The 23,855-nt window shown below is 41.3% G+C and overlaps 1 protein-coding gene across 2 annotated transcripts in view; it reads left to right on the top strand.

The window, feature by feature from the left end:
* uvrag (UV radiation resistance associated gene) overlaps positions 1-18,048 on the top strand; it is an 87,454-nt gene extending 69,406 nt beyond the window's left edge. Inside the window, exons 14-16 of one of the 2 annotated variants that reach the window (XR_009927085.1) lie at positions 2,393-2,484; positions 14,723-14,794; positions 15,157-15,290. Coding sequence is in view for 1 of the 2 variants with exons in the window: in XM_062433076.1 (XP_062289060.1) it covers positions 2,393-2,484; positions 15,157-15,988 (924 nt within the window). In the remaining variant the exon portion in view is untranslated. Of the gene's footprint in view, positions 1-2,392; positions 2,485-14,722; positions 14,795-15,156 lie in introns of both variants that reach the window. The other variant, XM_062433076.1, reaches the window with a different exon arrangement.
* Positions 18,049-23,855: the final 5,807 nt, after the last annotated feature.

Raw genomic sequence — 23,855 nt, 5'->3', positions numbered from 1 at the left:
ACATGCATGTAGGTCAAGTTTTGAATTCCTGTGTTGGCTTGTTGGACGCATACATTTTGGCGGATCACGGGCCCGACCGCATTACCCTCCGAAATATTCAGCTTCCACACATGCTTCCCGGTAATACCCTTCTATTTTTTAATTCTTTACAACAAGCCCATAGTAATGGAGTTAGCTCGGAGCAAGAGAGTGATGTCACCCATCACTCTCCTGTCTTCACCTATATCACATTTCTGCGGCTTGGAAAAATCTTTACATATGAGGAAAACAATAGGAGGCACATATACAAATGCACACCCATGCTCTTTCTCCCACACACATACACACAGACATACAGGCATGTAATCTGACATAGGACTCCTGTCGGACACGCAGTGAAGTTATTACACACACTTCAGAGCTCAAGCCAAGTAATGGGATATGAAGATGGCTTTTTGTTCCGCCCTCAAACTGAGTATCAAAGAAAGCATACAGTATATCCAGCAAATGCTGTTTACCTTTTCCAAAGCCATAATATTTATTCTTTGCTCATATCTGATTCGCAATTTCTGATTTCTGACCGTAGCCCTGAGATTTCCATGAGATTGGGATTTTCCTTATTTAAGCATCTGACCGCAGAACAACCCAGCCCCCCTGCTCGATGTAGCTACGCTCTTTCTGTTTCTAAACTGGTGGTGTTATTGATCTTGGCTTAATGTTTCAAACCCAATTCCGTTCAGCCGGCCCTGTGGACAGCACTGCGCCATCATTTGGTCAGACCCTGAGGTTTACTCTGAGCCATGAATGGATCTCTGTGTTGTGTTGTGTTCTCATAGGTTTTGGACCATTCCATCGCCAGCTGGGTTTCGAGGCGACACCCTTGTCTGACTCCCTCAATCTGAGCTGCTTTTGATAAAGCCCTCCACTGATACTGTCATGACTGTTGTTTCTGCGGCTCCCCGAACAGACACGCACCGTTTGAGTCCAGAACACACACACATGTGCAAACACACTGGAACACTGAAGCAGACACGTGAACGCTTCCATGTCGTACACATACCAAACAGTTCATACCATACGGCCTGCACATGATTCTGGCAGCTGTTCTGATAGAATCGGATTCAGCCATTTTACGTTGAGTAGAAATTTCACACACATGCACATGCGGCCTGTGTGTACTCAAACAGCATGACCTTTCGTGTTAATCCTTTTGTGCCACTCCCCTTTGCCATTAATCAAGCTTTACAAGAGCCACTATGTACTACATTAGGGTTCTGATTCAATATTACAGCTTTTGCCACAAGAAAACGAGTATGGATGTGTTTTGAGGGCTGCTGATCTTCTGGAAACCATTTGTCTCCACTTAAACTGTTAAAGAAAACTCAAACGAAACCCAAAAAAATGTGACCTTTGGCCTTTGAGGCAACAACATTTATTTCTCTGTAATTTCTTTATTATCATGCCACTCATCCATTATGCGCTCATATGTGAATAAGCTGCATGTTATCCTGGGTGAGCAGTGTGTCAGTCATGTGCACTTGCATCTCTTCACCAGAAGTGTGTGTGTGTGTATGTGTGTCTGTGTGTGTGTGTGTGTGTGTGTGTGTGTGTGTGTGTGTGTGTGTGTGTTGCCGTGGCACCCGAGTGGAAACAAAACAGATGTCAGCTGGTGCAGGCGGTGTGTGTGTGACAGAGGGGCCTCGGAGATATACGCCGGACGTGCGGCATGATGCTCCTCTGCTGTTCACTAATATAGGTTAAATAAACTCTCCGAGACAAGAGCTGGCTTGCTGTGACATTGCTTAACTGTTGGGGGAGATTATTCTGGCACCAGAGCTGCAGATTCGAGGTGGCTTTGTGTTTTTTTTTGGGTTTTTTTGTGTTTTTTTTCATCGGTTTGATTCTATCATCATGAAATAAAGCACTGTGGTACAAGGGGAGGCAACATTCAAGGCCAAATTTAGAAGTGAGCCCACTGGAAAGAGGGGGGGGTCATTGGAGAATGCAAGGGGGTTTCTCATGTGCTCCTTTTGCCCCGTTTCATCCAGATGTTTAAGCAGCAGGTTAGGGTTTTTTTGTTGCCACCCGCATCTCATCCCGCTGTCTTTCCACACACCTTACATATTAGCGCACATGCCTGTTATCAGGGAAGGATGCCCATTGTGTGTCCGGATGAGTAATAGTCTGATGGAGTGAGTAGAAATGTGTCACGGTGAAAGAATGCAGACTTCAGTCATCTTCTGTAGGTGGGATTTCTCTCTTCTCAAGAGGGCGTCCAAACATGGAGAATGTGCATACGTGTCAAAGTCTTACGCAATCGTGCTTTGCCAACATGTACAGTGCGGTTCAGTACAGCGCGATACAGCGTTACTTGGGAGTTAATGTTACAATGTGTGTTCCTTTTTCCTTGCAGCTGAGATATCAACACGGCTTGACCACCCCAGACCTGCAGCAAACACTTCCCAACCTGAAGAACTTCCTGGAGCATGGCCTGATGGTCCGATGGTAAGAATAACAGAGACACCACAAATATTTCTTCATATGCCACTGAAGCATAAGACATGAAAAGCCCAACTCAAAGATCAGTCACTCAGTCTTCAGAATAATCAGAATAACAGAGGCTTTTCTTGCAAGGGTCTTATCACCCACAACATGAACAGACAACATAAAATCACATTCCACTCCATAACACCAAACCGTAACATAGAAAACTAGACAACACAACAAATAGCTCAAAAAGTGGCAATAATATAAATATGGCCTTATACCTATATAACAAGATAAGCAGTGGGAATGAGATGCTGCTAAAAGGGAAATTCAAATTGGTGTTTTCCTATTTCCGGAATTGCATGTAGAGGCAAAGAGGTTCTATATAGTTATATAGGTAAGTATTTTTCAATGCACTTTTCACAGTTTCGGTAATATACCATATTGATATTAAATATAAGACTTATCAGAAGACTGGCCATTCAATTCCCGGTTCCTCCAGTCCACATGTCCATGTGTCCTTGGTCAAGATACTTAACCCCAAATTGCTCCCGATGGCTGCGCCGACGGTGTATGAATGTGTGAGTGAATGTTAGTCTCCTCCTGATGTGCAGGTACCCTGTGTGGTAGCTCCTGCCATCAGTGTATGTGTGTGTGTGTGGATGTGACATGTAGTGTAAAAGTGTTTTGAGTGGTTGAAAAGGCGAGAAAAGTGCTATATAAGTACGGTCCATTTAGTATTTATACACTTATTTTAGCAAGGTGACTTTCTGGAGTTAAGAAACACTTTCAGACTATTACTGCTGGGAAAGTGTCCTGGAGACACTGTTAGTCCAGGGAGAAAAGAGTCATCATCCTTAGTCTTTTCTCATGAAGTGAAATATGAAATACTTCCATTAAAGCATAACATAAATCCCACATTTATCTACAGTAGCTTGTCTATCAGTCACACACTCTCACTGTTCTGTCAGGCTTATGGAAGCAGTCTGAATGATTTTCTCTGGTAGTTATCATTTTTCAGACTGTGTGTTTGAGCTCCTCGTCATGATAATTCTGTGACAGCGGGATTTCTTGGCTGCTTGACAGATGATTTGGTTCTGTTTCTGCACTCAAGGCGTCTGGAGACACTTTCAACTCATTTTCACTCATCAGGAGTTTATTTCCTTTGTGGCAGCCAAACACATAACACACGCTGTCTGAAACTCCCCATGTTAAACTTCCTAAGAACTTGTAGGTCTGACTAATTCTAAAAGACAGGCTATTAAATGACTTGAAGAAATTAGAATTTACTATATAGAACTCAGAGCATTTGCCGCATCTTATTCACAATCATGCCAATATACAGTACTTTGACTAGGGTTATATATATGTATGTATTCTGATTTTTATTGTGAAATTTTGGATATCAAAATATCACGATATGGCATAAGTGTTGTCTTTTACTGGTTTTAAAGTCTGGATGAATTTTCTGGACTCACCAGAATGTTTTAGCTGTTGTCTTTAAGCACTTACATTACAGAACCTCCACATTATTGGTGATTATTTTTCAACAATCATATTGTGTGAATGTTTTGTGAAAGCATCAGTTGCCCTCCCTACAGCATCGTCGCAAAATATCTATATCTCGGTATTTGGTCAAAAATATTGTGATATTTGATTTTGTCCATATCGCCCAGCCCCAGCTTTGACCATGATCGTTAACAGTCCTGCTTTATACCCAGATGTTTCCCATGAAACTTAAGTTTTGGCTCTGTCTTTAACTGATGTGTTCAAGGCAAATTATTTGTTTTTCATCACTTGACTGACTGCTACTTTCTTCCTAATTCTCTTTCTAAGTTTTCAATAGTGAATTTTGCCATACATGTCGTTGTATCATTAGCATAAATACAACAGTTTATGTTGTGGCGGATTACTTATCAATCTTTTTAAAAAAATATGTAATAATAATGTTCCTAGATAGCTTCCAACTAGATTCTACACTTCAAAATGATCCATTTGCTGTAAATATTACTACACCGCAAATTAATATGTAATGATGACACCAATTGCTAAGATTATTTGCAAAGTTGTAAGAAATACTATTTGTATTAATATTGGTCTGACAAGGCACAGCCTCATCTAAAATCCTATGAATGTATCAGGTAATTGTTTTTAGATCGTTATACCTCACCTTTGTAATGATGTACCACCTCTACACATCTACAGTACCTCCACAGTTTTTTTAAAAGTTGATGAGATATGCAGCAGCCACTTCCTCCCAGTGAAGTGGAACGCTCCTTCTACAGGCTTACGGCCTGCAAGTAACCCTTCAATAGAACCTGGGAGTAGGTCTGCATCAGACTTCAGCTCCACTGCCCTATAATAGAGAAAGCTGTCTTTGATCTCCACTCCTCTCCCAGGGTCAGCAAAGGGGAAAATGTGTATTACACACATTAATTGAATAATCCTTTGTTTTGAAAGGAAAGAAGCCATGAAAAGCTCAAGCTCTCAAATCAGCCCTCTACCGCCCCCCCTCCTTAATGGGAAGTGGAAGGGCCCAAAGATAGATGAGATGAAAGCATAGGCCCGCTAACCCTGAAGCTGTGTGTATGAATGTGTGTGTGTGTGTGTGTGTGTGTGTGTGCGTGAGTGTATGCATGCATGTAAGTAACAGTTCTACAGTGGCTTGCCACAGCCACACTCCTGATCGACAACGAGACCACAGGGACAGGAACAAAAGCTGCTCTGTACTGAATCACAAGTCATCAGCTGAGAATCAAGAAACTGACTTTCTCATCATCCTGAGCAGGACTGAGCTACAAATACACATTACACACACTGTCATGCTGCAACATTTTTCAGTACAGTAAAGGAATAGAATTCAATGTTTAGTCACGTATTAATTGCAATGAAACTGCAATTTGTTTTCTAGACTGGATTAGAGTTGCTGGTAGTCTGATTTTGTTATTTTTGGACGGAGCAAGGCTAGCTTTTTCCATGTTTCCAATCTGTATTTCTAATTTTATTGCAACTTGCAACTCCTCCATACATTTATTATTAATGTGTTCTCTTATGGATAAAGCCCTGTATTGAAAAGCCACACACACACAAGCAAGAAAGATACTCTTGCCAGAGTGATGCAACGGATTAAATCAGGAATCCATTTGCTGAATGTGATGGACTGAAATGAGTGGGAAAATGTCAAAATTGATTTAAAAAAAAAAAGAAAAGGTAAGAATGTACTAGAAAATATGTTAAAATTTACATTCAGACTGGGACACCCTCATCATGTGGGATGCGTATTGCAAATCTCTTGTAACGTAAATCCTCCAGTAAGTAAGAGGAGGTGGCTGGCTGCTTTCACAACGTCCTGCATTAAAGAGGATATGCACTGATTTTACTTTACACGCTTGTTGCATTTTTTCCCCTCCTATATCAGTTCCAGTCTTCCTTTCCCCCTTGTTTGAAAAACCCTAAATTCAGATACTATTTCGAGCACTGGGACCTAACTTATGAAATATGGATGTATAAAAACGCTGCATGGCAGCTGCAGGTAATTATTCCATAGACTTCCTCTATCCTTCCGTGCCACCTCTTTCTTCCTTCCAAGCATCCAAACAGGGATGATGTGATGAAGGATATGACTTATGGAACGGTTTCCAAATCTGTTCTGGAAACGGTTCCTCCCTCCATATAGAACAAATCCAGCATGCATTCAGTCTGTAGGGAGAACTTTTCCCAAAGCGCCAAGACTCACACAATAGGAGCAGAGCGGGTTTATCTTGGACATTTTATACAGACTGGAAGGAAACTCTGAGGAAAAGCAGAACATGTATAAGAATATAAGACTGAACTACAAAGTTCCAAAGGTGTGCGTAGACGTTGGACTGTCATTTTTGTACAGTGGGATGTATCATGCTTGACCAGTTAGCTGCTGATCATATCTTTATACATTTCCAAACAGCACTGTCTCAGAAACACATCATAACATGTCATAATGTATACAATCCAGCTCTGGTGAAAAATGGGCAGTATAGGTTTTTTAAAATCTCGCTGAAGGATAAGAAACAGCGGGAAAATGGTGAATCTATTACCGGGAGGCACACAGAGACAGTACCAGAAACCAATTCTTTGTAAACTGCACAGTCTGCTGAGATCAAAGCAAACGCATTCAACATGCTCCCATTTGCCGCTCCACATCCGCTGAGGGCCTGGCAGAGGTTCACAGGGTCCTAATCCCACTCCGGTGCCTGGAAGCAGGGCTACGTACACAGAGGGAGACAAGGTGTGGCAGGGCGCCTGGCCAGGCAGATTCATCACTGCAGCTGGAGGATGTGAACTCCCCAAAAACCCCATACTGAGTGAAAAGTTATCAAAACCACAGTAGTCCTCTTGTGTTACAAGATGTACACAAATGTTTGGGATATTAAGACAAGTGCAGTCTCGTCAATCATCACAGATAAAAAGTTCTGATATAAAATGTATACACCTAAAATAAGCATTTTTCAAGGTACATTAAGCCAGGCAGGTGCCCTATGGATTTATTATATATACAATAATGGATGATGAATTGAAACGATAAATCACGAATATTTCCTTTCTTTCGGTTCATTTGATATTGTGCACAGGTACAGCGGTTCTTTAAAACCTCACGTTCTCCTTTACCTGTGGGAATAATAAAAATTCCAAGTTGAATCTCTCTTATGTTAACCATTATTGTAGCCAACCATATGTTTACTTTAGATTTTATTGAAGAAAGTTACCATAACATGATAGCTTATTTTAAACATTAAGATTAAATTCTCTAAGAAAATGTAATAAAAATGTTATAGATGTTATTAGAAACTTACATTGTAGACATCAGTAATGTTTTTACATTTAGTAGTTATTTTAGTATTACAGTCTAAATGTGTCCAGGTAACCTACATAATACTCTTAGCTCATTAGGTCCACTAACTCGCTTTTTCCAGAGTTTTCAACCACATCTGACATAGTGTAGTTTTACCTTTTCCTAGAGTTCAGATGACTTTTTTTTCTCTATATTTTCTCTATATTTTCACTATATGTATATAGTGTCATTTTTACTGCAAATATGGTAGTGTTCATAAATCCAGTGTTTATACGTAATTTATTTTCCAATTGGCTAGAAAAATAGTTTGCCAGAGCAAAATGTTAAGTAGCTCAGAGATTGAAATTTTTGAAGAAATAATTACTGTTATAAACAAAGTTGACATTTGTATTTTACTTTTTCTATCAGCCATATGTTAATAGTAAAAACAACAGTAATCAAGTATTCATAATTGATGTAACACATCAGATTATGCTGTATTGAGTAGAGTGTCAGTTTGTTCCTTGTTGTGCTGCACTTTGTTGATTCCCTGCCTTCTAAGTCAATAAGTCATGCCCCATTAAATGCAAAAAGGAAATTTAGCTTCCACCATAGTACATATAAAATTTTTACTAATGTTTGCTGTAGTATTTTCACTGGGATTTCCCAAAACCACATTAAACAACTAAATCTTATCTCCTGTTGTTGGTTTTGGCCCAAAGTCGTGGTTCCTTAGCAGGATTTGGACATGAACGGGGGGGGGGGCATGTTGTGAAGCCTGTCGGGGGATTGGACAGTGGAAAGGTCTGGCTTACTGAATTCCTGAGTCCGCCTGAAATATGCCAGGTTTGACATCGGCAGTGGAAAGGAAGAGAGAAGGCAAAAAGCTTTGGAGGAGTGAAGGCTATTTCTGGCTCAGCGTGTCAACTTTTCTGCTTGGTGATTTAGAGAGAGGCTTCTTAGCAGCGTTTACGTTGTGCAGCAAACTTGTTGTGGGGGAAATGCCGCAGACCGTGTCCCTGTGAGACTCAAAGGCTCACTGTAGGTGGGTTGCTTTGGCTACAAGTGGATGTACTGTATTACTATACTGCTGCACATCATACATTAGTGATGATGGTTACTGTCACTGCAATCCAAACAGATGTGAGCAGTTTAAAGATTGCCATCTTCAGAATGGAAAGCGAGTAACTCGGTCTATCTGATGCTTTTATATTGCTCTCAAAAAAGAACCAATATCATCCAGTCACTCAACTAAACAAAGACACGATTCAAAACATAGAGGACCTGGTTGATGAAAAGGAGGATTATATATGCAGATCTAACCTTAGATTAATCTTCATCCCTGAAGGAGAGGAGGTTAAAAGCACAACTGGTTTCCTCCAGCACCAACTCCCTATATGGCTCCCTACACCATCAGTAAGAGGGGTTATGGAGATGGAGTTGGCCTACAGGATTTACTCCAAGTCCTATGGTTATTACAAACCTAGACTGGTTATATTCAGACCGCTCCACTGACAGGAAGGCTATAGTAAATGCTTACTGAGCTGCTGGCTCATCTCCCGCCTGTGGGAGTCATGAGCTGCGCTCAAGACTTGGGATGGGTTGGCTCAGAGGAGAATAGAGGTAGGAGGCAGGTGATGGCAGGAAGGTAGGTTGGTGGGAGTAGCCAGGAGAGGGCAAGGAAAGGAAAGAAGAAAACCAGAAGGGAAAGGGGAATAGTTCAGTATTCAGTAAGGCGGATCATATTGAGGCTTTATTTTTCATTCAGATTCCCGGGTGTGCTTTTTTTTTTATTATGGAGCACCTATATATTATTTATAAGGGAAAAGGGTTCAAAAGAAAAAGTATTCTTCCTTCTTGTGGTTTCTTCTCAGGCTAAGCATCCCCATCTTATGTTAGAGTACCTACCGCCGACTACATCTGGGATGCCTCTACCAGTTGTCCCTTGGCATACTGTCTCTTTTTTTATTCTTTGTTATTCATTAGATCGCTTCTTTGCACATATGTTGCTATACCGTAACTCATGTTGCTATCTCAAGGATGCCATTCTGTTTTATGTTTTATCTTTTGTGTCTTTTTACTCATGCACATGGCCTGTAATACTTCTGATGCATTGGCCAGCTTTCTTACTCATAGAAAATTATGGTCAGTCTTGTTGACTTTGAATGTGCAAAGAATAAACTCTCCAGTAAAAAGAGTGAAATGCCTGGAGTATTTCAAACAAATCTTGACATTGCTTTTGTGCAAGAATCCCACTTTAAGTCTGTTGATAGTAGAGTCCAGGACAAATTGTATAAGGTGGTAACTTTTTCCTCTACCCCAAATAACACTAAGGTGGTGTTGATTCTGACCAGAAGGATATTAAATCTTTCATTAAAAGCCTCTGGCTCAGATAGTGAAGGAAAGATGTGATTACTGTGTTTAATAGATCGAGAATCTGCCTTGCTTCAATATATGGCCCTGATATTTTAAATATTTATTTCATAGGTACAGGTCTACTTCGCTGGACTTTTTAGATGCCAGCTTGAATCTTGGGGGGGGGGATTTTAACTTGTTTATCAACCCGGATATTGCTTTATCCCAGCTTCACAAAGAGCAGCTTCCTCCTGAATATAATCTTTTTTTTTTTTTTTTTTACATATTATTTGTTGGGCTTTTTTGCCTTTATTGGACAGTTGGTGGCAGAAAGGCAGACAGGAAACAAGGGGAGAGACAGAAAGGGGTATGATATGCAATAAAGGTCCCCTGCTGGACTCAAACTAGGGACGTTACATGTATATGGAATGCACTGTAACCACTCAGCTACGAGGGAGATCTAGTATAATCTTTTTTTTAAAGATTTAAATCTTGTAGATATCTGGCATTTATTAAACCCTCCCACCAAGGATTACACCCTTTTCTCCCCACGTAATCATTCATTCTTGCATTGATTACTTGATTGTAACCATACTCCATTACTCTCTGGCCACTCTCCAATTATCTTCTCTATGGAAAACTTCTTCAAATTTAAGAGATGGTGATTTAATTTTTTAACACATATTGCTCAAAGTGTGAGCGAGTTTATGCTTCACAATGCTCAATCAGATGTCAATCTGCCTGTACTCTTAACAGTAACAAGTTGTCATAAGAAGAGCTTGCACAGAACCCATCAAGAGAAACTTGAGAAAAACTGTAGGCCTGTGTGAAATAGCTTTTCATGAAAGCAAAAGTCAAATTATACTGACGACAGGCAGAAAATGTTGCCAAGTCAGCATATACTGTATGTGTCTCAGTTCTGCCCACACTGAATTTCTTAATTTCAAAACCCAACAAAAATACAAAATTTGCAGAAAGGCCTAGTAGACATCTGGCATTAAGGTTAAAACAATCAGAACATTTGGCTTCCATAGACTCTGTCAAAAATGTTGATTTTTATTCTAATTTATATACCTCTGAAGCTCCAGAAGACTGTCAGGATATGGTGGAGTTGATTAACTTTTTGAACCCACCGTCTCTCAGTTATGCAGTCTTTCAAACTAGATGCCACTATCACCTTAGAAGAACTTAAAGATGCTCTTGATTCAATGCCAAAATCTAAATTTCCCAGTCTGGATGGAATTCCCCCTGAATTGCTCTCTGAGTTATGGCACGTGGTAGGTCCTATCCTCCTTCACTCTATTCACTTTTCAGTCAAGGTTGGCTCTTTATATAGAGATAGATAAAAGTACCCAGTGGAGTGTGTCAGTTAGCGCCCATTAGTGATTCACACTGTGATTCCTGCATTACTTCCCTAATTCACACAGATCAGATTGGTTCTGTTAAGAGCCGTTTGGCCTCCGACAAAAAGATTTTCAGTTTCTCAACCTTGGTCGGAATTGGCTAACAGTCTGGAACACCATTTTTTCCGCATCTAAAAGTCTCACTCATCAGATAATTCATACGTTCGTTGCACGGATTTGACTTCACGCCACAGTGCAGGTATAGATTATAAACTGGTTGACAGTGACTTACGCAACAAATGTCCTGGCTCTGACTACTTACATATGTTCTGGTATTGTTCTACTGTCAAACCTTTTTTTTATTTTTTTTTTATGAACCTTGTTTACTTGAAAGGTCCCCTGCCAGAATTAACAGGGCTAGAGTTGATATGTTATTGTGGTTGTTTGTTTCTGTGGATTTATTATTGTATGCTGTTCTGGGTCTTGGGTGTTTTATTTATTTGTGCATTTGTATGACTCTTATTGATTTTATTTATTTATTTGGTATTTTGTGTGTGTATGTATATTATTACTCCTTGTCTTTATTTTGTTCTTTTCCTTTTTCTCATCATTTATTTATCTGTAGTGATGATTATTATGATTTGTCATCATTTTATCCGTAGAATCTAACTGAACAGGCATCAATTAAAGAACCATGTGTGTCATGACTCAGGGATGCCTGGCAGCAAATCAGGAGTGAATATTGTCTCTACAGAACTCTTGAACCCGGCGAATGTTTAAACCCAACTGAGTTTTAAAAAATCTGCATTCCACCTCTTTTCAAAAGGCAGTTTTGGGACTTCTCGTAACAATGATTCATAGGAAGGGAAAGACATTTCAAAACGGTAACAAAGTAAATATTTATTAAGAATATGAAAAATCTCGCATAGTGTACCAAGAGTGTCGAGACACAGTTGGCTCATGCGATGCAAGTATTTGGACTTATGCAGTGTGGACAACGCTGTATTAGTTCCAGCTTTTCCAAACAAATTTAGGAAGAGTTTTTCAGCAGTTCTCTCCTCCCTACGTACTTAATCGGCCCACATGCTCACAGTGGCCATACATGTGTAGCCTAATTGCCCACATTAAAAAACATGTCATCGGTATAACAGCTTAAATGCTTCAAGAAAAAAAAAAACTGTGTTATGACTGCTCCGAGGTTTGCCTGGCTCGAGTCCTCGCCGACACACCCAGTCTGCTCTGTAACTCGCACACTGCTGCACAATTTGACAGAAATAATAGAACTTACCTAGACACAGAGTGGAACAAAATAACACGGTCCAAGTACAAAATTCCTCATTACACAAACTACGTTGCGTGATGATCGTATGAGTTTGAGCCGGTGTCAGTACATGTGTTTGCGGTGTAGATGGCCAGCTGAAATCAGAGCGAACGGATTAAATGAGAGCGCCAGCTGGAGGGAGCGACGGAGGAAAATGGCTGATAATAATTAAAATCAAAGCCGTCTAATCAGCAGCTGCCATGAGGACATCACTCAGTCAAGCTAAGAGCGTAGTAGTCACTTATTAACTCGTTATAAATGATGCATGGAAACCTTAAACTTTTCACTCGGTATCAGTCGTCTCCGGTTTCCACGCGCGTATTTTGTTTCAAAGAGTCTGAACCGCATTTTCCACTTACTTAAATGATAATTGACTTCTCATGACATCTGTCTTTATTCCTTTCCACCAAATCAGGTTTTGCATTTTTGGACCGGGTTCCAAACAGCCCACGATGGTTTCATTTGGAAAGTCACAGATAAGTGTTTGAGATGGCAAATCATTCAACTTCTCTATATTCTTTTTATTCCCCACCACCACCACCACCACCACCAGAAAATTAGGTGTTAAAGAGCACATTGTTTCCATTCTGACAGAAAAATGCTTTGCGGCAGAATTAAGCACGTGCTCGTTAGGAGGCCAGGCTATAGCCGGTTGTATTAAATGATGTGTTTCGATGGATATTCGCTGCCAAGTAAAGCACAGTCCACCTCCTGTTCTGCCCACTTAAGAGAAACACTCTGAGAGCATCAGGTCTTTACCCATTACCTTTATTTTCTTAACCTTGACCTAGGTTGACCATCCAACATTTATATCTGCATGCCTCCAATTAAAATTTTAGCCGTGAGGTACAGTACAGGTCATCACCATAGGCGGTTACATACTGTACCTTCAGACGGTGGATGGTTCTAATTTACTGTATCGCAGGCTCTTTGAAGTTTTGACAAGTTTCTTTTAAAACTAGACAGGCATCTCCACTCCTCTCAGCGGAGTGTCCCGCCTGTGAACCCTGTCAGGACCACCTCGGCAGGGTGCCTGCAAGGGTCAAAACTTTTTTTACAAGCTGTCATGTGTTTGGTGGTGAAACTGTCCATCAGAGAGAGAGAGAGAGAGCTTGTACACAATAAATGCAAATGTCAACCGGCGCTCTCATCACGGATGTCTGAGTGCCACTGTTACAAAGAAGACTTCCTTTATAAGTGCCAAGCGACAGGAGAAAATTTATACGAGCATCTGTTTTGACTGCGTGTCAAACTGAAGCACAGATTTGTCCTCGAGGCTTTAACCAACACATGTGACTCTCCAGAGAGTGAGAAAGCAGCGAGGCCCTGCTTCACCTCTGACCCCCTTAGCCGTACGTCGCCTTGGCTCCTGAGATAGCGGAATGGTCACGTTAAGCCCACCGCTAAGTAGTCATGGTGAATTATACATGGCCTTGGCTATCGGAAGGAGCGGTGAGGCCCCCATTTAAGTAAATTTATGGTTTCAATGCTGGGGCGGGGCGGGGTGTCCCAGATCGCGAGTCTGTTATCTGTTATGGAGGAAAATGTCTGACATACTTGGGTGGACGCCTGCTGCGTGCTTCCAGTCAGCAGAACATAAGTGTAGTTTCACAGGCTGCGCAAATGTTTTGTGAATGTTGTAAGGTGGAGTGATTTACAAAGAACTGCAGCTGTCTTTTTCCTGCATCAGGGGGAAAAGGAGCTGGTAGTGTGGGTGGACGGGTGCCGACGAGATCAATGGAGAACCAACAGGGGCGTACAAAGGGAGGGGTTGGGGGGGTGAAACAGGAGACATGTCCCCTGCACTTTTTTAGAATGCAGTATTGGACCCCTCCACTTTTTATAGTCTGAAAACTAATATTATATTAAAAAAATAAACCACACTGAAAAACCCCTCCCTCCTCCTCTCTGTTGATGTTGACTGAGCCAGCATCGATACACTGTTGCTAGGTAACATTGTTACTATTACTAATGTTGGCCGGCGAGCGAAATAGTCCCATTTTTCCAAAGGGGGGAAAAAAGCGATTTGACAAACTAAATATTTAAGATGGTTATAAAACAGCATGATTTTTCTATGAACCTTTGTAACTTGAAAATGAGTCCACCTTTAAATCACATCAAGTATCTGTCAGCAATTCGTGAAATTCACTCTCTCACACTGTTAGTTGTTTTAACTTTAGACTCCCACACCACTGGCTCAGTAGGATTATTCAGCTCTGCTTTCATATCAGAGATCATATGGAAGACAGGGAGGTTATATGTGCTGTATGAAGGGTTTGGTGATTTTGGTTTGTTGATAATGAGAGGAAGGAAGTGAGTAAGGTTAAATTAAAAAATAAAGTACACTAATAACACATTATTTCAACATGTATTCAGCTTTCTCATCAGCGTTGTTCTATACCTTATTGGTGTCAACTGCTTCCACATCAGAGATCAGATGAGGTGAAGGTGTCTGTGGAAGACAGGGAGGGCAAGGCAGGGAGAAGCAGCACTGAGTTTCAGGTAGGTCATCCCTAAACGTATGTAGAAATGCAGCAAATGGGATTCAAATCACAGTTTTTTTCCAAGGGGAAGACCCAGAGACCCTCTGTTTTATTGTGTCCCACCCACTTCTCAAACCAAAGTTACGTCCTTGAGAACCAGGTCCAAGAAGTGTCTCATCTGTTCCCTTAGCATGCCCCAGTGTCTTAAGTTAGTTGCAGTCATTATTGCCTCTGTAATAAATCATATGCAGTGACACAAGGAGGTGCAGCATCTTATCCTGAATTAGATACGGTACACAGGCGTAATATGATGTAATATGAGTAACATTGTTTTATTTTACATCATTGTTCATTTATTGTCTTTCTCTCTCTTTCTCACAGTGACCGACACAATGTCTCCAGCTCCATTCCAGTCCCAGCCAAGTCCCAGCTCGGCGTATCTGCTGCCTCAGAGACGGGCTACCCCAGCCACACCAGCTCTCCAGACCGAGGCCTGAGAAAAAGGGCGAGCTCGGAGGCTGATAAGTACAAGTCGACTCCCCCGCCCAGCTACGACACGGCGATGGGTGAAGAGCAGCCCCCGGTTAGCCTGGCGCCGCCCTCGCCTTCGACCAAGCCCCTGTCCTCTTCCCTCGATGCCGGCATGGCCTCGCTTAACGTGTCTGAGCCAACGGAGGCGAAAGAGGAGGGCGAGCAGAAGGAAGAGAAGGAGGAGAGCGGCGAGACGGCAGAGGAGGCGGAGAGCAGAAGCGTTGACAGAGAGGCTGACCTCGAGAAAGAAGAAGAGACTGAGGTGCAGCCACCCAGCAGCACACCTGCACCCAGCTCCTCCACAGCGGGGGACGCAGGCGAGGAGACGGTGGGCACTAGTCAGCACACAGGCACCATGAACGGCTCTTTGGTACCAGGACAGGTGTCGGGACTGGTTCCAGAGATGCGCTGCTCGGTGGAGCAAGCAGAGGAGATCATGGGCACAGAGGCCACAGGCTTGGGATTGGGGATGGGGTTAGGGTTGGGGATAGGGCTTACAGATGAGGCCCGTCTGGCAGACTACCGCTGCATCCCTGTGGAACACGCAGTAGCCGTGGAGTGCGACGAGCAGGTGCTGGGCGAGCTGGACGTGGCCGGCTTCGAGGAGTTCTCCAGGCGCATCTATGCACTAAACGAGAACATGTCCAGCTTCCGCCGACCGCGCAAAAACTCTGATAAGTGAGGAAGAGGACCTGAGAGGAGAGAGGCAGAAATGAAAAAAAAAAAAAAAACTTGCACAGAGGGTTTGGACAAATATAAGACAGAGACATAGACTGAGAGGACAAAGGTGGGGTCCCCACTCTCTAATCGCAGCATCAAAAATATAGGAGCTATTCTGGAATAATGACCAATTTGCACTTATTATAAACATTTCCATAGTAATCTTTTAAATAAAATCCAGTTAAAAGTGCAAGTGTTGGGACAGTAAGCTTAATTGATTTTTATTTTATTTTTGATGCCAATAATAATATATTTTTAAAAATGAATACAAAAAACAATAATTTAGACATTTTTAGGCACAGAGGTATTTGGCCTCTGTGTTAATTATTGCCCTTTATGAATTAGTGTCAGCTAGTATAGTTTGTTGTTCCATAACTGGGGACCATTAATGCCAAAACTAACATGACTCACAAACAATATATATGACTTGCACTTTGCTTCCAAACCCTTCCTGCAATACCAGCCTTCAACTTCTTGTACAAAGAAATCACCTAGACTTCATTTATCATTCACACCCAGAGTGCAGCCTCAGTACATCAGGGTATTTACATGTTTCAATGCAGCAGCTCCAAATCATTTTCCTTATCAGTTTACCTCAAGTTTCACTTTGACAACAGAGGCTTCTAGAGATGTTTTTTTGGGGCATTTCATCAATTATAAAATCTATAATGCAGATAAGAGACGCACAAGCAGAGAGCGAGTGCTTTTTATCAAAGTGGATCATCTTCAGTCACTTGTAAGAATCAGAGCCTGCTGTCCCAGTACTTCAACCTTTGACTGTACAAGCAGATGTTTAGAAGCTTCCCAGGTCTTCATGCAGTGTGCATGGCAGTGAGCGTGTTTGCAGGAGGGAGAAGGTGGGCTTGCATAAGACTGTGTGTGTGTGTGTGTGTGTGTGTGTGTGTGTGTGTGTGTGTGTGTGTGTGTGTGTGTGTGTGTGTGTGTGTGTGTGTGTGTGTGTGTGTGTGTGTGTGTGTGTGTGTGTGTGTGTGTGTGTGTGTGTGTGTGTGTGTGTGTGTGTGTGTTCACATTAGCATGCAAACACAGTTTCACAAATCACAGTTAGGTTTGAAAAGATCCCACCAATGACCTTTCAGCTATGTGATACAATAAAGCGAGGTGGGAGGTTGAACCAGTAGCCCAATCAGAGACTCCCTAACTGTGACACAACACGCTGCATCTACCCTCCCTCCCCCCCCCCTTTTTCGACAGGGCAACCCACCCGCCGTTCTCCACGCAGGGCCGTGTTCCTCCTTCAGGTCTTATGACGAGGATCACAAGAGGGGCAGGTCGGAGCTTACAGCACATGGCAGGGATATGGTGCAATTGTTTTTCTGTCCATCTCCATGTCCTCTTTTTTTTCTTTTCTTTTATTTCTTTCATTGTTTTAATGTACCCCATCCATATTAACATCAATGTTAATGTCATGTCCACTGATCCTCACCTTCAGTAGACCAAAAAATTGAATTCTGTCTGTACTCTGTTGGAATGTCTCACTCAGGCTCTACTGTAAGTGTTAATAGCAAGTGTCTCAATCCCATTGTCTGTGATTTTGTCCCACGTCTCCCTGTCCCCAATGCTTTCTTGCACTGGTATTCAATGGCAGTTATTTGCATTATTTATGTCATGTCGTGTGTGCTTTGTTTAAAAAGAAATCAATATTTAGTTTCTATTTTCCCCTGTGATAAAAACTTATGTGACGTTACTCATTAATATTGTCAAACGTTAGACTGATATCACAGCGAGTGTCCGGGTCCTGATGTGGACAGCTGCTTTGCATCGCCCGCCATTACAAAGATTGACTCTCCACTGGCAGCCCACTCTGTGTTTCAGATCCAGTACTGTGGTTACTGACTGTTGAGAGATATTGTATTTAAAACTGAAAAAGATGAACCATGCTAGATCATTTCCATAAATTGCTATACAGTTCAGTAAGTGACCATGTACATATACTTTTGTATGGAGGGTTTCTTTTTGTTATTAAAGACTTGCAGTCCAACGGCATGGATGTATGTAGCCCCTTTAAAAGTGTGGTCTGCCTACGTTTGTGTTGCTACGGGTGCGCTCAGGTTTGAGTGGGAGGTGTTGTAGCAATGTCATTATGATGTATGAAACATTAGTCGATTTGATGGTTTAAAAATTGTAGGAAAATGGACAAAATTCCAATACCTCCTGACCACAGATTAAAACAAGACTAAGAGTCTGGAGCCACGTTAACAGCTCTGTGAGGCTGTATTTATTGTTCATGTCATATCGGAGTTACTGTAATTATGACTTTCCGACTTGTAAATAGCATTCATGTCAATTTCCAAGTCGTAATTATGACTGGGAAACTGATTTTTCTGACCGCTCTGATATATTCGTCTTGGCCCTTAATTATATGCAAGCGCCTGAAAACCAAGCAAGACGCCTCAACGTCAGCCAAAGTCTGTTGTTTAATGTAATTAACCCTAAATTTAATGATATAATGTAATTTTTTTCAATACAAATTATTTTAAACCCCCCATATGACCAACTCAGAACTCAGTTACTGTATCATGCAACCTTGGCAAGTTGTCAGATGACATGAATGTTCTCAAATCCTAAACATGGAAATATTTCTGATCCTTCCCATCCATCCAACATAGCATGTGCTTGGAGCTTAATGCTAACACGGTTACAATGTCAACACATAATATGCTAATTTAAAGCAGTTACTTTATCTTAGTTTAGCGTGTTAGCATGCCAACACTAAACACAAAGTGCAGCTGAGGCTAATGGGAATGTAATGCAGATATTTGGTCATAAATCAAAATATTTGATTTTTTTTTTTAAATGTAATTTGATTATGGCTCAAGGTAAAAAAGTCACCAATGTGATTACAATTTATACTGTGGCGGGCAGGAATGTGTGCACCAAATCCTGAATCACGGCCATTCATTCAACTGTTGAGATATTTTTGTATGGATCAAAGTAGTCAAACAACCACAGACCAACTTTGCAGTGCTCTCAGTGTGGCTTAAACATCTTTTAAGCACTTAAAACAATTATTTAAAAAAAGTTGTAGGTTAATTTATTGGTTGATGGACTACTCAATTAAAGGACAAGATTACAGCTGTACTCCATGGGTTTATAAAACAAACTGTCAGCCTTTTTCATGGCACACAAGTTGACCAACAGGTGTAACTAATACCTTATGGTGATTTAACTAAGTAATCCTGAGTAACACTTAACACTATTTGCCCTGTGAAATGTTTTCTGTATAAACATCAGATTAAGGAGTAATCCGCCCTGTTCTCGCACATACAGCTAAACTAACAGCTGAGTGAGCGATACGCCAATTAACTCATCTCAATCTTGATGAGGTCTAATCAGGTAAATGAAGTGAAATCACCTGTGTGGGTGGAGCAAGGATCTTAAACTGCATTTTGTGATGACACATTTACAACATTGATTTTTTACGGGTTATTACAACATAATCTCATCAGAAGGAGTCAGTTAAGGACAGAGGGGAAGAAATCCATGTGCACCATCCACTGAATCGCCTGAAGCACTTTAATCTGGCAGGTACGGCCTCTTAATCTTTCACGCTTTTGTATGTTTTTCATCTGTCTGGAAAACATTCAATCTGAATTTCTTCACACCTAGCTCAGTTTAATTTGATCTGATAGAAGCTTTGTTCTGAACTTTCAATGTTTTTTTTATTTAGGTCTCAGAGACATGCCTGCATATTACTGCATGAAATGGGAAAAGTTGTGAAATATACTGACCTCAGAAGAAAGTCCCAAGTACAACATGGTCAACTCTGCTGTAAATCTTGTTTTTCTCTTGGCTATCTGTTATAATTTGGACTCTTACCAGAATCTGAAAGCTGTAGAAGCTGTAGTGTCTCTGGTATTTGTGTGAGTTGCTTCACATTTGGTTTATTCATTTGACTAGATTCAATTTAGGGAAGGTTTAATCTAGTCAAATAAATTAGGGGAAACTTTTTCATTTGAAATTCTCAATATCACGCTATGTTTGCTCTGACCTAACGAGCTATTTCAGTCAGGTGGCTAAAAGGCGTTAAAGCTCTTTGCCTTCATTCACCCTGACAATGTGAGCGCCGTAGACCTTTATATACATGTACACATGTGGTCGTACATGTGACTAATCTTACTGTTCATTCACTACTTGAAGTAAGCCACTTTCTAATGAAATAAGCCCTTCTGCATTCCTTTACCTCATTATGCACTTAACTGAGCAAAATCCAACCTTTCTGGTGGTATATCTGTGTCACTTTGTTGTCAGGGCTCCAGGTAATGTATCAATTTGTTCACGTTAAGCACCGGAAAACAGTAACTTGTAGCATTTGAAGCATACTGTGTGCTTGTAATTGACATCTTCCCTTGGTTGCTTCATGCAGATTATGGTGGTTATTAATATGTTTTATGGCAGTAAACACTGTACTTCAAGAAACACCTTCTGGACTTTTCATAGTCTTTCCCATTTGGAATTTCAATAACGCAAATGATTGGCGAATCCGTCCTTTAGTGTGTTCTGCGCAAATCTGTTTCCAGATTCACATATGGCAGTTTCCTGTTCCTGAATCCTATAAGCTCCTTGTGTCATTCTGCATACTGTCTGCTCTCACAGCTAAGCCCCTACAGGTGTCCGAAGTCCTCAACGTTCGGCCTTCTCCGAACGACATTTCATCAGGCCAGAGACGGGATGTTTGTCCCGTCGTGGAGGGCAGACCTGGGCTAAGCGTTGCATTTCAGCAAATATTTCCTTGGACAGGTGCACGACTTGAAACTTTGATAGCTTGCAGGTTGTTATTATAGTTTAAAGTTTATGAGAACAAGGACCGAAGCACTGAGAATGAGTGTAAGCAGGCCTGATTTACTCATGAAGCCATCTTCATATTTTGGAGCTGAGTGCTCAGTTTAAAGAGTTCAGCACTGCGGCAATGTATAGTCTGCTGTACTGTTCATCATCACAGGCACCTCACAAAATACACACCAGCCAAACCATTCTAAGCCCAGGCCTCTGGGCTTTACACCACAATGTGTGTATGTGTATGAATGTGACAGTAATGAATGAGCCCTTCCTTTCTGTCTTTACCCCCATAAAAGTGTCCTCATTAGCTCTGATTATTGACTTCCATAGTTACAAGCCAAACTGCCCAATCTATCTTATACGGATGGCTGTCTTATTATAGAGTAGAATACATCCAAGCAAATATGATAAGTAGGATAAACTGTGCACGGGGAGGAGAATAGCTGCAGTGCATCAGCTCTTCATTTACACAGCAGCCGTATCATCTGACACTCGGTCAGTCCGCGGTCAAAGTCATTCACTGTACCCTTGTCATTCTTTGGTCTCAGTGATACTCTACACCCTTGTCATTACCTGTTCTCCATCATGCTGTAGATCTCATGTCATTATTACTGTGGGTGTCACTCAGTCACTGTAACTGCTAGATGGCAGATAAAATGTCATGTATGTGTATTTTTGGAAATCTGCGAACAAACCGGAGACAAGAAAGTCAAGAATATTTGATGGCTGCATTACACTGACTTTCATGTTTCTCTTGGGAATCACACCATAGTTGGAAAAAGAAGGTAGAGTGTCAAATTCCTCCTCTCCTGTCAGTTTTAACTTCTTTTAAGCAGATGACTGCAGCAAAGTACTGGTAAACTTATCTGATGAGAAATTAGATATTTAGCAGTTCAAAGGGATAGTTTGACATTTTGGGAAATATGCTTTTATTCCACTCTCTTGCCAGGAGTTAGTATTTTAAATATGAAGCTACAGCCAGCAGCAGCAGTAACTTGGCATAAAGACTGAAAGCACAGGGGGGAAACGGCTAGCCCTGGCTCTGTCCAAAAGTAGCAAAATCTGCCTACCAGCACCTCTAAAACTCACAAATTAACACATGATATCTTGTTTGTTTAATCGCGAACAAAACTCAAGTGTAAAAAATTGCCAGGTTGTGGTTTTACCAGAGGTTATTTCTTGGCCTGGAGGAATGACTTCCTGGAGTCTTGCCGAGAGGTTGCCAGTTGCTGTTTTTAAACTTTGGTTTTATTACAGATTAAATGAATTAAATATAGCATGATAATTGTGGTAGGTGGGTTTTTTTTAGCCTTTTGACAATGCCAGGCCTACTGTTTGCTTAGCTACCCGCCTGTTGTATGGCCATAGCTTCATATTTAACACGCTAAATGATGAACTACCTTTAACTTTGTGTGTGAGCAGTATTCAGGATATTAATAAATGACTTTGAGTTGGATGTAACACTAAATAAACCCCATCACAGTAGACAAGAGGAGGCAGGAGTCAGGTATCAGCCTTGGCCAGCGTTCAACTCTGTGGTTTAAAGTCAACACAAAGACTGCAAGTACTTTCTCATTCATTAGCGAGTTGAGAGCTCATACTGTGACTATAACTCTTTATGGCTGGATTACAGTCATAATACAGGGATTGAGGGACTGTGTTACAAGCGTGGCGGGAGACGTAGCAGCTCTGGTGTCCCGTCTGACAGCTCAGACCAGACCCTGATGTATCCGCTCACCACGAAATGTCCCTGGTCCAGGACTTGGCCGGTCAAACATTGTGCTGCGACCTGACTCAGCTGTTTAAACCATCTCCCGAAACAAGACTATCTACCTGGATGAAATCCCAGTCACCTCTCCAATATTTTCAGCAGTAAAAACCTCCCTCCTTGCTATCACTCCCAGTGTTTTCTTTCTTATAACGTGAGCTTAAACCTTTCCCAGCCATTCAGCAAACCCAGACTTTTATAGGACTCACTTATTCTCTCCACATGCTCCGGTTGCACAGCCTAATGAAACGCAGTGGTGTCCAGCTGATTTCATTGCCGCAATATCAATATTGGAATTGGACTGCTTTGAGTGCGGAATTCTGGGTAAAAAATAATATCACAAAGACCATGACGGTTTTATTATCGACCTTGTGAAATTAAAACCAATTGCTGAGGACTGATGTCATTGCACTCATGCGAGCATTTTGTGGTAAATTTGTGTTTGAATACATTGCGGCTTTCTATAATTACGTTGAGAGAGTATGAATGACGTAATTGACACCTGACATGCAGACGAAGAGAGGAATACTCCCCTAACACACAAAGGGCCTTAACAACAGTCCTCCCCCTACAGCTAACAATGGGAAACAATAAGAAAAGACATATCACAGCACCAAGGGAAAGATCACTTTGCTATTGTACAGTAGCCATGGAGCTGTATGTGATGTACTTGTTTTGAAGTCGATGTACTTCAATGGATAACATCATGTTTTCTCCTCTCTTGTTTCCGGGAATGATCCCCTTTCTTTATATGCCTTTGAGGTACAGCCATGCATTGATTCATGGTGCTGATCTTGTGACTTAAACACCGGCTGAGCAACAACGGTGTCCTGCTGAGCTGCTACCAAGGATGACATACTACTGCATGGCATCTGATGAGAAGAAACCAACAAGAGTAAAGAGAAATACTGCTGGTATCTGCTTGTTGTTTGCACACATTAGACCATTATTGGTAGATTGCTTCAGCATGATAGAGCTCATAGGGATGACCAAGTCCCACCATAACCTACCCAAAGTGTGCGGGTGTGAAGGCAAATATTCTTCCCACTTGTACTTGGTGAGGGAAGCTCCATTTAAAGTACAGCAGTTTAATTTTTGCCTTGCTTATTTGAAAATGCTCATATAGTAAGAAGAACATGAGTGAAAAGCCATAGGAATTCAGTTTGAATCAACTAGTACTGACTATGCTTTTGTTTTACCATTCAGTCAGATCAGACTATTCACCAAGTGTTTGTGCAGGTGGTCATTTATTAATAGATTTTGC

This window comes from Scomber scombrus, chromosome 14 (genome assembly GCF_963691925.1).
Source record: "Scomber scombrus chromosome 14, fScoSco1.1, whole genome shotgun sequence".
Classification (NCBI taxonomy): Eukaryota; Metazoa; Chordata; class Actinopteri; order Scombriformes; family Scombridae; genus Scomber; species Scomber scombrus.
This window is presented reverse-complemented; position numbering and strand designations above follow the sequence as displayed.